Source organism: Podarcis filfolensis, assembly GCF_964270895.1.
Source record: "Podarcis filfolensis genome assembly, chromosome: 3".
NCBI lineage: Eukaryota > Metazoa > Chordata > Lepidosauria > Squamata > Lacertidae > Podarcis > Podarcis filfolensis.
The window spans coordinates 13,145,780-13,161,206 of record NC_139606.1 but is presented as its reverse complement, the minus strand read 5'-3'; the positions used below and the strand labels follow the sequence as shown (position 1 = coordinate 13,161,206).

Sequence of the window (15,427 nt, the reverse complement as noted above, 5' to 3'; positions counted from 1 at the left end):
ATGCTATCCAGTTTAAAACTTCATTGCACCAGTCCTGCTGTATCTGATCAATGGTCTATCCCTCATCAGTCATTGTTTCCTACATCTATGGTCTGAAGTTGCTTCTGTCTTGTTCTAAAGCTGCCAACCATAGTTTCTCAGTTCAGGCAACACCAGAAACGATGGCTAATTTGAGACTTCATGGTTTAACTGTGGCTCACTGCAAAGGGAGAATGACTGCTTGCATAGGTAAAACACTTGTGTATCTCTCAGGTTTAGTAATATAAGTTAAGATATGATTGTCTGAATGCAACCAAAGCACATCTGATAATACCTGAGCCCCATCTCATCCAAAAAAAAAATTGGGGGCATTTCATTTCAAGAACTTCTGGCTTGTTCATGTACAATCTGTTTCTGGGTAACTCTTACAACCCACTCCTACTTCAGCATTATGTAAGTTGCTAATTAAGCTTTTCTTCTGGCCTGATTTAATTTGCTTTGGGGCAGATATATTGACAGCCTTCTTTCACTAAGACTGCAGTAATCGGGAGGCAGAATCTGTAGAACATGTCCGTCTGTTTTATAATTTCTATGCTGGGATTCAACAGTATATGTCTGGTCCTTTACTGACCAAACTAATGTCAGTTCCATTTTATGTTAAATATCCAACAGAAGATATAAAAGCCCCAAAGGTGGTGACTAAATCTCTATCAGTAGCAGTGAGAACATGAAAACAACTGACCACTTGAAGCTAAAAGGAACATCTCCAAGGACTAATGAGATAGTTATAATTGAATATGATTGCTTTTGTGTTGCACTTTTGAATCTGTTTTGTTCTGAGATTCCTGTGTATTGTGTGCCTCTTCTTCTTTGGTCTATTGGATGAAATAAATTAATTGATTGTGCAATACCTTCCAGATAGAAACTTAATTAGTTCCGGGGGTCCGTATGTACCCCAAAAAGTCCACAACTAGAGGCACTGTTTCTGCGCACACGCGTGGCACGATAGAGTGCTTCTGTGCATGCGCACGTGTACACTTCTGGGTTTGCCGCATTCACAACCCAAAAGTTACGTTACCCGAAGGTAACGTAACCCGAGGGTCCACAGTATATAAAAGTTAAGCAATCATGCCTAAAAACTTTAAAGAAGAGAATGTCCTTGAACCTTTCATTCAATTAAATTTATACTAGAGAAAAGCACTTGAAACTTCATAGATGAGTTTTATGGTGAAAGGAGGGTTCTATTCTTCACTCCTTGCCGTTCTCCCTTGTTTTCTGATTTTCCTCTCACTGCCCAAACCACTCATGGTTTTCATATCATCAGCACTCCTGAATCCTCTCTCAGTTACTTAGGGAAAAGAGCACTGGAGATGGAAGAGCAGCAGAAAGAAGAGTTGCTTGACTTCATCTTAAAATGGCACCATCCTAGAACGAACAAAAGTGGCTGAGCAAGGGTCAATGGCAATCTTTCCGTAATGAGTGAGAGAGGATGTGACAGGAACTCCAGCAACTGTAAGGAGAGTAGGGGCAGCCCCCCAAAGTGAGCGAATGGAAATATGGTAGGCAAATCAGTCCCTAAAACAATAACAGCACAGCGATGACTAAAGGAGGGTGAGATGCAATTTATCTTTGACACAATCCCTCTTCAACCTTTTTAAAATAAAATAAAATAAAATAAAATAAAATAAAATAAAGCCTACCCTTCATCATGCTTGAAACAGGACACTATGTAACAGAAATGGAACAGTTGACTCTTAAGAGTTAGCTGAAGACAAATGAATTGCAGGCTATACTTTGACTCAGCCACATAAATATCATGTGTACTCATCTTAACACATTTATTAATTAAAGAACTTTCCATGAAGAACACTTTTCATCCAGATATTTAACTCATGAAATACTACATCATCATCAATTTGCTTTTGGAAAGGACATACTGCCAGTGCCATACTTCTTACGATTCATCAGAAAGCATACTAGGGGAAAAACACTGCATCACACATTTTTTTGAAACAGCAAATGGGCACTAAGAACTCCCATTACTACATGCTGAAGCCCAATTCTCAATCTCCCCTCTGCTTCCCCATCAATATTTAGAAGGATTGGTCCAGAAACATTTGACTCCTAAAAGCAAAAGATCACTTCAGTTAAAATTACATTGAATATATTGACAAAGCAGTCAATAACACACACACACACACACCACATACACACACACACACACACACACACACACACACAACAGCTACACACTACGGCAAGTAATCAACGCAAGCAATTTGCAAAGCCACATGAAGAAAGCAGGAGAATGTATCAAGATGGAGCTGATTTTTGCACCTGGGTATTGCCAAAATGGAAAGATCAGCGGATCAAAACCACAGCAGATGGTAGCATGGAGCATGCAATGAGAAGAAGCAAGCCACGGCAGACAGACTTGTATGGTAGTTAATGTATGAAAAAGCTTACTTCATTTAGAAAGCTCACTAATTGGTCTACCGTTAAATAATCAGTTTTGTCTCCATTGCTGAAAAGAAATTTATTAGAAAAAGTAAGTTTTCATATAAGATGCTACAGCAGATATGATTTACATGTTGACATTTTTTTTTATTTTCTCAACACAGAACTAATATTCTACCACTGATCTAAGCTTTGTGTTTTCAAAGCAGTCACTATTGTAATGGGTAATATTAACTGTTTTCTACAGAACAGGAACTTTTTCTCCATTTCATTATTTAACAGATAAAAGGGATTAACAAACCAACATGTAAGTCTTCCACATTAAAATCTTAGTGTATGAAATTTCAGACATTAAGACTTTCTTAACCTAGTTAGTTTACATATTGTGTTAATAATTTTAAAAATAGCAGGTTAATATTATAGGTTAGTAAAGCCAATTCAAAAACAGTTCCTTCCAGGTGTTTCTCTTAATGCAGAAGATCCTGAAAAATGCAGCCTGAACATTTACTTTGGGTAAAGCTTTGTAGAAGAATGTAGATCTGACTGCTAATATTAATTTGGCAAAAAAGTCATGGCACAGTAATATTTATCATCCTTGGATTCAGTAATCAGAAAATTAAATTCATTTTATATTGCGATCAACTTACATTTTCCTAAAAAGATCCTCTATATCAGTTCGAGGACATATCTTCTGAGTCAATTCATAAAATTTCTCGTAAGTAAAGGCCGAAGGCTCTATTTCATCATTCTGAAAAGGAAGAGGAAACATGAATATACTAGCCCCCAAACACTTCCATAATATTTTACTCAACAAATTCAAAATTAATACTGAATCAAAACAGCGCTCTGATATATTCTTTCCAATAATACCCAGATCTAACTACTGTTTAAGACATAGGTAGGCAAACTAAGGCCCGGGGGCAAGATCCATCCCAATCGCCTTCTAAATCCGGCCCGCGGATGGTCCAGGAATCATCGTGTTTTTACATGAGTAGAATGTGCCCTTTTATTTAAAATGCATCTCTAGGTTATTTGTGGGGCCTGCCTGCCTGGTGTTTTTACATGAGAAGAATGTGTGCTTTTATTTAAAATGCATCTCTGGGTTATTTGTGGGGCATAGGAATTCAAAATATAGTCCGCCCCCTAACAAGGTCTGAGGGACAGTGGACCAGCCTCCTGCTGAAAAAGTTTGCTAACCCCTGGTTTAAGACGAACACAGCACAGGACACTTAGGAGATTTCCTGCATAACAACACCAGTTTAAAGCACAGTTAGAATGCTAATTGGAAGTGGAAACTCTTGGATGAAAACAACCATTTTACACAATGCTCATACAAATGGAAGCACTGAGTGTCTTGCCTGTTATCATTTGACAGAAAAAAGCAAGAGTACTGGGATATATTCACAGCAGTATGTGCAGTATGTGTAATGTTTAGTGTGTAACATGTAGTATAAACACCGACAACTGGGAAACACTGGCCTGTGAGAGCTTCAACTGGAGAATTTACCAAAGGTGTCATGGGCTTTGAAGACGCTCGAACTCAGGATGAAAGGGAGAAACGTGCTAAGAGGAAGAAACACTTGGCAAACCCTCACCGTGATCAACTCCTGCCCAGAAACCTATGCCCCCACTGTGGAAGGATGTGTGGATTCAGAATTGGCCTCCACAATCACTTACATTCTCACTGTTAAAACTGTGCTTACTGAAGACAATCTTATTCACAATCTTATTCAGCTACGAGTGATCGCCAAAGAAGAAGCAGCTTTGCAAAAGAACTAATTAATTTAGTAGGGCTGGCAATACGTCTGGAACTTCCCAGACATTGCCGGACGTATGGTAACCTATGTCGGAAGTGATGATTTTGGCGAAAGGCCTTAAAAATAGCTCAGAAACATCTTTTTTGTCTTTTGAGATACCGTAATTGCAAAAAAAGTTCAGCAACTTCTGTGTCCAGGGTTTCTGAAATATGGCAAGCCTCTGATAGTTTGCTAAAGTTGGTTAAAAGTGGCCGTGAGTAACCTTCCGTCGGCAATGTTTGTTTTTACTCATGACACAGATTAAAAATAAAGTCCAATATTCTTGAATATTAAATGTTTATACCTTTCCACTGGGGAGACCCAATTCCTTAAGTGCTTGAAAGATCACTTTTTCAGTTTTACCTGATGCAAAAGTTCTGGTAATGCTAGAGGAAGACAATAGATATGTTATTTAAAGGGCATTCTGCATTCCCATCAGCATAACCACTTCCACCTACAAAGGCTCCCTTGGGTGCTGAACACACACATTCACACATGCTGCAGATCCCCTTTACTAATAAGAGTGGCTGTTTTTCCAGTTCCATAGGTCTGCATTATTTATTTCTAATAATAAGGCCAATTTTCCCTCCTCCCCTGAGATAACTTAGAAAGGGAAAAGACAACTTAGACTCCCTTCATATCCAAAGCAGCCCAAAGACTCCCATATCCTCTAGGCTCTGCATTTTAGGAACTTTTCCAAGTTAAAAAGAGATTCCCCATGCCTCAAAGAGCTCAAATTCTCGATGTTGGCAGTGAGAAAGAGGCATTCAAGTTTCCCCTGCAGAAGTCCAGTCCAAATCTTTTATGATAACTAGTCTTCAGAGCATACCGCTAGTTCTGATGCAATGTTTTATGGTTTGTCTGTGGGCGTTGATATTTGAGCATGGAAATTATATCAGGATTTTCCACAGTGATCCCCATTTGAATATACCTTATTTCAACAGATGATCTAGTGGTTTCAACCATCCCTCACATTCCCCCCCCCCTTAAAAATATATCAGCAACCATTGGCATTCTGGGGCTACAAATCCAATGTATATTTTAGGCTACAGAATTCAGAATCCCTGCTGAGCTGTATGATTTGGAAAGAACTCTAACTCGCTTTTTTTTGGGGGGGGGATCACAACTGTTGTTGGGTTCATCGCTCAACAACTGCACAATGTGCTTACCTTCTAACTGGAATCTTGCCATTGGCGTTTGTCAGAAATGCCAGTTTCATCCAGCTAGAAGTTAAGGGAAAACAGGGAAGAAAACATATTGGTTCACATGCTAAAATAAAGTGGGGGGGGGAGAGAGAAGCAGAGAAGTACCTCATATTTCTGTACATGCTTCTACTGATGCGTATATAATGTGGGACTCACAGATTTTACCCTGAGAGAGATCTGAGAAATATCCTTGGAAAAACACATGCAAATTGTTTAAGAATCCACTTGGTGTTGAGATGAATTTCATCGTGATTTTCCTATGTTCCATGAGGCAGACCACGATGAATCCAGCCCCTTAAGCCCATGGGACTGACAACAGGTCTGGTCCCAGCTATAGCCGTATAGCACAGACTAGGGCTTACAGAGAGACTCTAACAAGCTTTAGTTTGGCAATGTCCACAAGCTCCCACAACCTTGATCAAAAAACCTCTGTCCATTGAAAGCACATCAACAGGCTGAGGGGTTTTTTTGACGAAAAAGGAACAGAATTTTGAGTAAATGAGTGTCTCAAAAGATCTGGGGGCCGTAGGACTCCAAAGCCCCTCTTAACTGGAATTTCCAGAGTTCTTTTGGCCTGCAAACTTGCTGTTGATTAGGCTTTTGGGCTGAATAAAAGCTTTCCCCTTCACACCTTGCCACTATCTTCGATTGCAGATGCTGGAATTTTTGGAGAATCAAAACGAGGGCTTATAAATTGAGGAGGAGATAAGCTCCCTTCAGGGAATTCTGAATACAATGGAGGGCTAGGTGGGGAAGCTTCCTGAATGGTTCAACTCTTGCCATTTCAGAAAATTCTTGGAAGAAGCTCGGGGGGGGGGGGAATGGACCCACTACGAATCAAAATGTTAACCAGAACATACATAATTGGGCAGACATTCTCCTTCCTGAAGCAGGAAAAGTTCAGATGGGGCCAACAGCCACAGATGCATCTCTCAACAGATTGTTATGTCCACCAGTGAACTCTCTTACTCCTGAGACCGTATTTGACTTTGGGAACATTTTTATTTGTGGAAAAAAATATGAAGAATAAATTAACACCACATTTCTCATGGATGTTTGAATTTGTGGGTAATGTCCCCTGCAGACTGCCCAGATATTTATCTCCTGCTGGACCAAGTAAGGAAAGGAATTTTTTTTTGGAAAATTCATGCTAAGAAATATGCAACCAGAAACAAAACAAGAATTGAAGAGGTGAGGGAAGAAAAGGCTTACTGTTTCTTGAGGCATGTCATGGGGCAGACGTTGTTAGCTCGAAAGTTACATATGATTGATCGGAGTCCATCCACCCATTGCTGAAAGACAAGAAAAGCGCTTAAGCATTCAGCCGCTGGAAATATCAAAAGGAGGAAAAGAGAACATTATTGCCACGGTGCTCACTTCAACAGCAAGGTTTCCCTCCATGTTGCTGCAGAATTAATAATAATAATCAGTGCTTTTTTCTATATATATATATAAAAGTTTAGGGGTACTCTCATTTTGACTCAAGAAAACCATCATTTTATAGTTCAAATCGAGAAAAATAAATACAGTAAATGGACAAAAGACCACTATCGGGGGTAGCAACAGAACTGACAATTCACCGTGTTAGAGAAGAAACTATTTTTTTAAAAAAATAGTTTCTTCTCCCGTTAGATTCACAAAATGTTTAGGGGTATGCATACCCCTGTGTCCTCCCAGAAAAAAGCACTGATCATCATCATAGCTTGTTTATGTTAAGTGTTCATATACTGTCTTGTTTCAATCCTTACAATTACCATGTCACCTACATAAGTGTTGCTGTTCCCACCGAACAGAAGCAGAACTGAGGCTGAGGGCTTGTCCACACTTTTGCCTGTCCCATGCCAGGAAACCTGCTGTTTACTGCTGAATCAGAACAAACGTCACTCCACATAAAAACTGATGGATGCTCGTTCCAATTCAGTGGGGGGGGGGGAGGTTTGGGGGGGAAGCGGTGGGACAACTGGAAGTGTGAACGAATCCTAAGAGGACAGAAGCTTACCAAAGACCCTTAGTCTGCTCATTACAGGGGTGAGGTTCAAGGCAGATAATTCCTTATTCATAGCTTAGTCTTTTCGTCGTAACGCTAAAACAGCTCTTTGCTTATATATTACACGTGACATAGTTCTTTTTAATTATGAATTTATTTATTTGGCTTTTCAAATTAAAGTTTTACAATCACATATCCAATATACATCATAAAAACAAGATTCCAAGGAATCTCCTGGATTTCCCCCTTCCCCTTTGTGGGTCCTATTGTCAGTCATTTTCTCCTGCATCTTTTGTAATAATCCAAATATTTTACATCTCCATTATATCCAAGATTCACCATTAAACTACAAGTGTTGTTCCAATCCCACTGACGATTTTAACTATTTACAATGATTTTTAAGATAAATTGTAAATTTTCCCGATTCCTTATTAAAATTTTGGTCTTTCTGGTTTCTGAGTCTTCCGGTCATTTTTGCCGTTTCGGCATAATCCATCAATTTAATCTGCCATTCTTCTCTGGTAAGGACTTTATCTTCTTTCCATCTGTGGGCCAATAACATCCATGCAGCCGTGGTCGCATACATAAATAATCTTTTCTGCTCCATTGGGATTTCAGCACCTACACAATACATACTGTGTTTTTCGCTCTATAGGACACACTTTCCCCCCTCCAAAAATGAAGGGGATATGTGTGTGTGTCCTATGGAGTGAATGCAAGCTTTTGCTGAAGCCTGGAGAGCGAGAGGGGTCGGTGCGTACCGACCCCTCTCGCTCTCCAGGCTTCAGGAAGCTATCTGCAAGCCTTTGGATAGCAGCCTGCAGCCCGAAGCTGTTCTAGCTTTGGGATGGCTGCGCAAAGCCTCCGCAGGGCAGCGGGGCGGAGGCTTGAAAGGCTGTCCCCAAAGCCTCAAGCCTTTGGAGTGCAGCTGCGCTCCAAAGGCTTCAGGGATCTTTGAGGCTGGCGGTGGGGGAAAGCAGCGCTTCCCTCCACCGCCAGCCCCACAAGCTCGGGGGGGCAGTGCAGCCTTTGCGCTGTTCCCCGACCTGCTCTTGAACGCACCTTGTTTTAGAGGGGGAGAACAAGCAAAAAAAAATTTTTTTTTCCTGTTCTCCCCCTCCTATGGTCCGGTGCGTCCTATAGAGTGAAAAATACGGTAGTTCTGGCCCATTTGTTGCCTCAGAAGCTAGGAATGACACAACTGAGTGCCTGGCCCTAGATGCGTCCCACACTCATCCGAGTCATGGCCATTGATTCCCCTTCTTAAATGTTTTCTTTCTGTATTTATGAAAAATCTAGCAATAACAGGGCAAATTTCCTACGCAATCTGGCTGTCGTGACAGCCCCTGCACATATTCTAATGTAGTTGTAGTACTGACTGCGTTGCCCCTGCTTTTCCAGATGGCTTCCAGCAAATTAAAACATAAAACACAGTAAAACATCAAACATGTAAAACTCCCCTAAACAGGGCTGCCTTCAGATGTCTTCTAAAAGTCAGATAGTTCTTTATTTCCTGGAAAACTGATGGGAGGGTGTTCCACGGGGAGGGTGCCACTACAGTGGTACCTCGGGTTAAGTACTTAATTCATTCCGGAGGTCCGTACTTAACCTGAAACTGTTCTTAACCTGAGGCACCACTTTAGCTAATGGGGCTTCCTGCTACTGCCACGCCGCCGGAGCACGATTTCTGTTCTCATCCTGGAGCAAAGTTCTTAACTTGAAGCACTATTTCTGGGTTACCCGAGTCTGTAACCTGAAGCGTCTGTAACCTGAAGCGTATGTAACCCGAGGTACCACTGTACTGAGAAGGCCCTCTGCCTGGCAAGCTGTGTGTCTGTGGTAGAATTGTTCCTATTGGTGCAGAGGTGAAGGAGTAAAGGACGACTTGGCCTCATCCACACTTCCACTCATCCTGTGCTTCCTAGACATGGGAAGTTTTTCATTGGCCCAACCACTGCCCCATAGAAGTCTGAATAAGAAAGCCAGCGTGGTAGAGTGTTGGACTAGAATCTGGGAGACCAGGGTTTAAGTCAGCCAGAAGCCATCAAACTCACTGGGTGAACCTACCCTACCTCAAAGGGTGGTTATTTGGATAAAATGGGGGAGAGGCAGAACCCTGAGCAATATCTTGAATTCCTGGGAGGAAAGCCACCTTTCCACATATTTTTTATTAAACCTTTCCTGAAAGTAGCCTATTCGCTGAAGAGGCTAACTACTGTTTTAAACTAGAATTGCCTCTAGTTGGACAAACAACTTTATGCCACCAGATAGATGCTGAAGCTACAGCAACATAACATTCCATGGTCAGGCCCCCCTAATTGATTTATTAAGTGTTCCATTAATAGCCCGCACAAATATGAGCCTCTCTACTTCAGCTACCGTTGCCAATTTTAGCCCAAATTAAGTAACGTGTAATTTGTGCTGGCATTAACGGCATCTATTTTAGAACTTTACAATTGTGAATTGCCTAGAAGACTTCACAGGAAAGAAACAGCAATTGGTAGGAAGCTGTTAAGCCTACACAATGATCCTGCAACATTGTGTTCCATTCCTTCCTATTTTTCATCCCAAGAAATCGTTTCCACACTCATTAAGGTGTCTTTTCTGTGACTATCACACTGGCTCGTGACTCCCATTTCATCATACCCAGAATTTCCAAATTTGTCAAGTTTTAATTTGATGGTTCTGTGGAACACCATCTGCAGTCAGTAGCAGTCTTGGCAGCCGAAGCATAAACTGCCAGAACAGCATGAAAACAAGAGTCTTTCCGGCCAATATCTGATTGGGAAACGATGGTGTAAATTGCATGGCAGTTTACATAAATTGCAGAATAGTTTTTCATAGCTGCAGCAGTTGTGGGATGGTTATCGATATCAAACTTCCCACTTCATCTGCGGCTCTAATTATGCATGCTACAAATTGGCCCCATTGAACTACTGGTGGGCAAATACCTGCTCTAGGTAAAAAAGGTAAAGGACCCCTGGATGGTTAAGTCCAGCCAGAGGCGATTATGAGGTTGTGGCGCTCATCTTGCTTTCAGGCCAAGGGAGCTAGCATTTGTTCACAGACAGCTTTCTTGGTCATGTGGCCAGCAGGACTAAACGACTTTTGGTGCAACAGAACACCGTGACGGAAACCAGAGCACACAGAAATGGCGTTTATCTTCCCTCTGCAGCAGTACCTATTTATCTACTTGCACTGGTGTGCTTTCGAACTGCTAGATTGGTAGGAGCTGGGACAGACCAATGGGAGCTCACCCCGTTGTGGGGATTCGAACCGCTGACCTTCTGATTGACATGCCCAATTGATATTCAGAAGTATAAAAAGGTAAAGGGGACCCCTGACTGTTAAGTCCAGTCGCAAAAGACTCTGGGGTTGCGGCGCTCATCTCGCTTTACTGGCCGAGGGAGCCGGCATTTGTCCACAGACAGCTTCTGGGTCATGTGGCCAGCATGACTAAGCCACTTCTGGTGAACCAGAGCAGTGCACGGAAACGCCGTTTACCTTCCCGTCGGAGTGGTACCTATTTATCTACTTGCACTTTGACATGCTTTCGAACTGCTAGGTTGGCAGGAGCTGGAACCAAGTAATGGAAGCAGTACATAGCCATCATGACTAGTAGCCATTGACAGGCTTATCCTAAAATGTGATTATGCTGTATCGCTCATAATACTGTTTCTCTCAACCATTATCAGGTTCCCACATGAAGTTTTCTAGGTGACCATGGACTGGTCACAGCCCCTCAGCCTAACCTGATAAAAATGGGGAGAAGAGAGAACCATTGAAACTACCTCCAGATGCTTGGAGGAATGTCAGGATAAAATAATAATAATAATAATTGCTGCGACTTCCCATTACAAGGGCTTTCCCAATAATCTGTACATATGCTCAGTGCAGAGATGCTTACACAACCAATTACAGAAAATGTTAATTCACAGCAACAAAAACAAGTGGTATAAGCCGATTCATTCTGTCACCACAGTACTGTTCCCTTGTACCTCCATTTCTCTTTAAAAATCAGATAAAAATGAAACTTTCAAAATAACCTTGAATATTGAAAAACCACTGATCCTCACCCCCAATCTAAGAATTTAAAACAAAACCAAAAAAAACCCATAAGTACTGAAAGAGACAAGTGTTAGTTAAAAAATTATGCCTTCTTTTGCAAGAATGCCACCAGGTGTCAGCAGTAGTACACTGTACCACACAGCTAAGAAGATAAAGAAACTAAGAAAACCATTGAAATAAACTCCCGTTTTCAAATGGTATTACATCCCTCTTGGTTCTAAGAACAATTAAATTGGTGGAAAACCAGGATTCTTTAGACAGCCATACAGGGAGGTGGGGAATTCTCATTCAGAGGATTTGTCAGTCTGTATTTGCCATTTATATTGATAATGTTGTGCCTCTTTCCTACGTTAAAGGGCAGGGAGATAAAAATGGATGCTGTACATAAACAAAGCTCTAAAATCTTGGGTGGCTAGAATATGCAATCCTATTTATTAATTACATTTTTTAATCCCATTGCTTCCTCCTATAATAATTCTCCACATACCCATTTTAGACTAGGAGGCAGTCCACCCTTACCCCATATCTGACTTTAACCTGACCTTGACAAAACCAGGATGAAGAATGCCTGTTTTCAGTTATTTGGTGCAGTATCTGCAAGAAATTTATTGTGAATCAAGTTTAAAAGTTTTGAATGTAACTAGGAATGGGCAATGCTATCAGTTCTGGTTTCTCTCTGTTTCTCATTTTTATAATATTGAGTTCAGTTCAGCACATTTCCACATCACTATATGTGTTTGAGCCTCATGAAAATTTGTCAGCACTTCAGCGCACATTTCTCCTAATAAACACGTTCTTTAAGCAGTGTTCATTCACTGTAAACAGTGTAATATTCACTGTAAACAATGTAATATTCACTGCAAACAGTATAATATTCACAATCTGCGGCAATTTCCCCAAATGCAATGCATCCCCCCTACTTATGTGTACATTTTCATGCATACTTTCCTTTAAATGTGCACATTATTGTCCACTCCTTTTGGTTGGGGAACTGCATCGCAAAATTCAGAGAGGTGCACATATCGAAGGAGAGCAGTGTTTGGTTTTGTGCATTGTTTTGGGAAGTGTGAATTAGGTAGGGTAAAAGTAAAGGGACCCTTGACCATTAGGTCCAGTCGTGACCGACTCTGGAGTTGCGGCGCTCATCTCGCTTTATTGGCCAAGGGAGCCGGCGTACAGCTTCGGGGTCATGTGGCCAGCATGACTAAGCTGCTTCTGGTGAACCAGAGCAGTACATGGAAACATCGTTTACCTTCCCGCCAGAGCGGTACCTATTTATCTACTTGCACTTTGACATGCTTTCAAACTGCTAGGTTGGCAGGAGTTGGGACTGAGCAATGGGAGCTCACCCCGTCATGCGGATTCGAACCGCCGACCTTCTGATTGGCAAGTCCTAGGCTCTGTGGTTTAACCCACAGCGCCACCCGCGTCCTGTGAATTAGGTAGGTGTCCATTGGGTGTGGAGTGCACCAAATTTCCCCACTATCCCTAACCTTAACACACATCAGTTGGGCATATTTCTCCTTTCCCCCATTTTCATGGAGTAATTTCTCTGCCAGAAAAAGTAGCATGTGAAGACAAACAGGCCCCACTATGCAGCACCTCAGTTACTGCTTCTTGCAATCTCACCTCCTACCAGGTCAGACAATGACCATAACATGACTATCTTCATATTCTATTATTTGTTTTTTGTCTCTTGGAAAAGCTAGTAAATGGCAGCACCCAGGAAAGAGGCGACTACTGAAAAACAAGTTTCACCCAGAAACCAGTAGATACAACCACACCCAATCAATGTTTGGGACCCACAAAGTACTTGAGTGGTTTCTGTTTCTATTCAGGATGAAAACAAGCCTTGTTAGCACTGAAATAGGACATTCCACAGGGCAAAGGGCCAGTTCACCTAGTCATTTTCAACTGAAAACATCTCCAGTCGCCGGGTTCAACATACGAGAATGGCTGGAATAAGCACACTTGGAAATACACAACTATACTTTTCATCAGCACTCAAGCAGTAATTTCTGCTTTCAGAGAAATGTCAACACCATCAATTACTCACATTCATATCTTCTTACCTCATTGCTTTCCTCAACTCCCTCCAGCCGGAGGAAGTTGTTTCTCTACCCTACTTCGTGTCTGAATTATATTCTGATCTCCTTTGCTCATGTTGACCTTATAAAGCCCATGGCACCAAACAAGAGCTGCTGATACAGCCATCATCCCTTATATTCTCTGTAGGTTATTGCATTCTGCAGAAGAGCTTTTCCTTAGCATCCTGAAAATATCAGAAGGACTGTCAGTGCAGCTGCCCACTTTGTGGAACAGTATCCCAACTGAAATACAAGGGACACCCATTATTTGCACTTTCTGAACACAGTTGGCATCTGGTTCAAGAAGATTTACCGGCTGGATTAAAAGGTCTATGTTAGGAATTCTAATGTAGGTGCCAAAATCCCAAAGGAGCAGAAAAGACTATTTATGTATGCGACCACGGCTGCACAGATGTTATTGACCCAGAGATGGAAAGAAGATCAAGTCCATTCAAGAGAAGAATGACAAATTAAATTTATGGATTATGCTGAAATGGCAAAAATGACCGGAAGAATCAGAAATCAGGAAGACCAAAAATTTAATGGGAAAATTTTATAATGGGGAATGGGGAAAAAATATAATTTATCTTAAAAACTATTGTAAACAGTTAAAATCATTAGGATTAGAATAACACTTGTAGTTTAACTGTGGATTTTGGACATAATGAAGAGGTAAAAAATTTGGATTATTATAAAAAAATGCAGGAGGAAATGATTCACAATAGGATCCACAAAGTGGAAGAGAGAAGTCCAGGAGATTCTTTGGAATCTTGTTTCTATGTTGTATGCTGGATATGTGACTGTAAAACTTTAATCTGAAAAAAAGAATAAATTTTAAAAAGAATAAAAGGTCTACGCTAGATGTTGATTTTGTATCATTTTTAAACCTGTCTTTAGTTGGTTTTTGCACTGTTAAGAACTATTTTTAGCAGTTTTTACTGTGTTTGTAAATTGCATGAATACTAATATAAAAGGCAGTCCATCAATCATCATCATCATACAAATAGCTGAATAGATATATCTATGTCTTTTAGATGCCCAGTGGACTTGGTCCAAGCAGCCATACATCCAGGGAGAGTTCCCATTAATATGCTGGGAATATGCAAAGCTTCCCCCATTTATCTCTGTGGCTTTGTAGGTGTTTTTAAAACTCTGGCATCATTTGAAAGTAGAATCATGGTTTTAAATCAATATGATTAATGTAGTTCCCAAATTGCTGGCCAACAGCAGAGCAGTAATGGAGAGATGAAAGCAACAAGCAGACAGCAGCTTTGCCTCGGTGTGGAAATGGGTAGATTAAGAACAGCCTGATATCCTGCAATATGGGAGGTCCTAGGTATAGGTTAAAAAGAACAGTCCATCAGGATCATTATCTTCAGAAGCTAGTTAAGGAAGAGGCAGTGAAAATCTTGTTTGAATGCTCTGCTTCCTTTGTGCTGTACAAATTACATGACCATAGTTTGTACAGCCCGTGAGCTTCAAAATACACCTCCTCAATATCGAACACCTGCTTCAGATGATTACCACAAAAACCTGTTTCGTGTTCAATATAGTAACCTCTACAGGAAAGCTTGTTATGTATGACCTTGCCCTCATTTTGTGCTCTCCATTATAGCTGAGTACTGGGGCAGAGTTAAGGAGCTGGCAAGTTTCCCAAATCAAGTTTCTTATTAAACTTTAATCCTTGAATCGTGCAATCTCTTGGTTTCAAGAGCTTTCCTGGGGAAAAAAACTTATTAGTTGATGTTCCTTGAGTTGCCAGGTCTAACTTCTTTTTCAATCTTGGAGTTTTAACTAAGAGGTTGAGAGTGAAGAGACAGAAATATCTGGTTAGGCTTGGCAGCACAG

The 15,427-nt window shown here is 41.0% G+C and overlaps 1 protein-coding gene across 17 annotated transcripts in view; it reads right to left on the bottom strand.

Annotated features, from left to right (window-relative positions):
• PLCB4 (phospholipase C beta 4) overlaps positions 1–15,427 on the bottom strand; it is a 219,254-nt gene that overhangs the window by 66,730 nt on the left and 137,097 nt on the right. For all 17 annotated transcript variants that reach the window (XM_083606846.1, XM_083606840.1, XM_083606839.1 and 14 more), the window contains 5 exons: positions 6,650–6,729; positions 5,402–5,455; positions 4,537–4,618; positions 3,084–3,184; positions 2,446–2,503 (listed from right to left, as the gene is read on the bottom strand). In XM_083606846.1, coding sequence (XP_083462972.1) covers positions 2,446–2,503; positions 3,084–3,184; positions 4,537–4,618; positions 5,402–5,455; positions 6,650–6,729 — 375 coding nt within the window. The remainder of the gene's footprint in view (positions 1–2,445; positions 2,504–3,083; positions 3,185–4,536; positions 4,619–5,401; positions 5,456–6,649; positions 6,730–15,427) is intronic.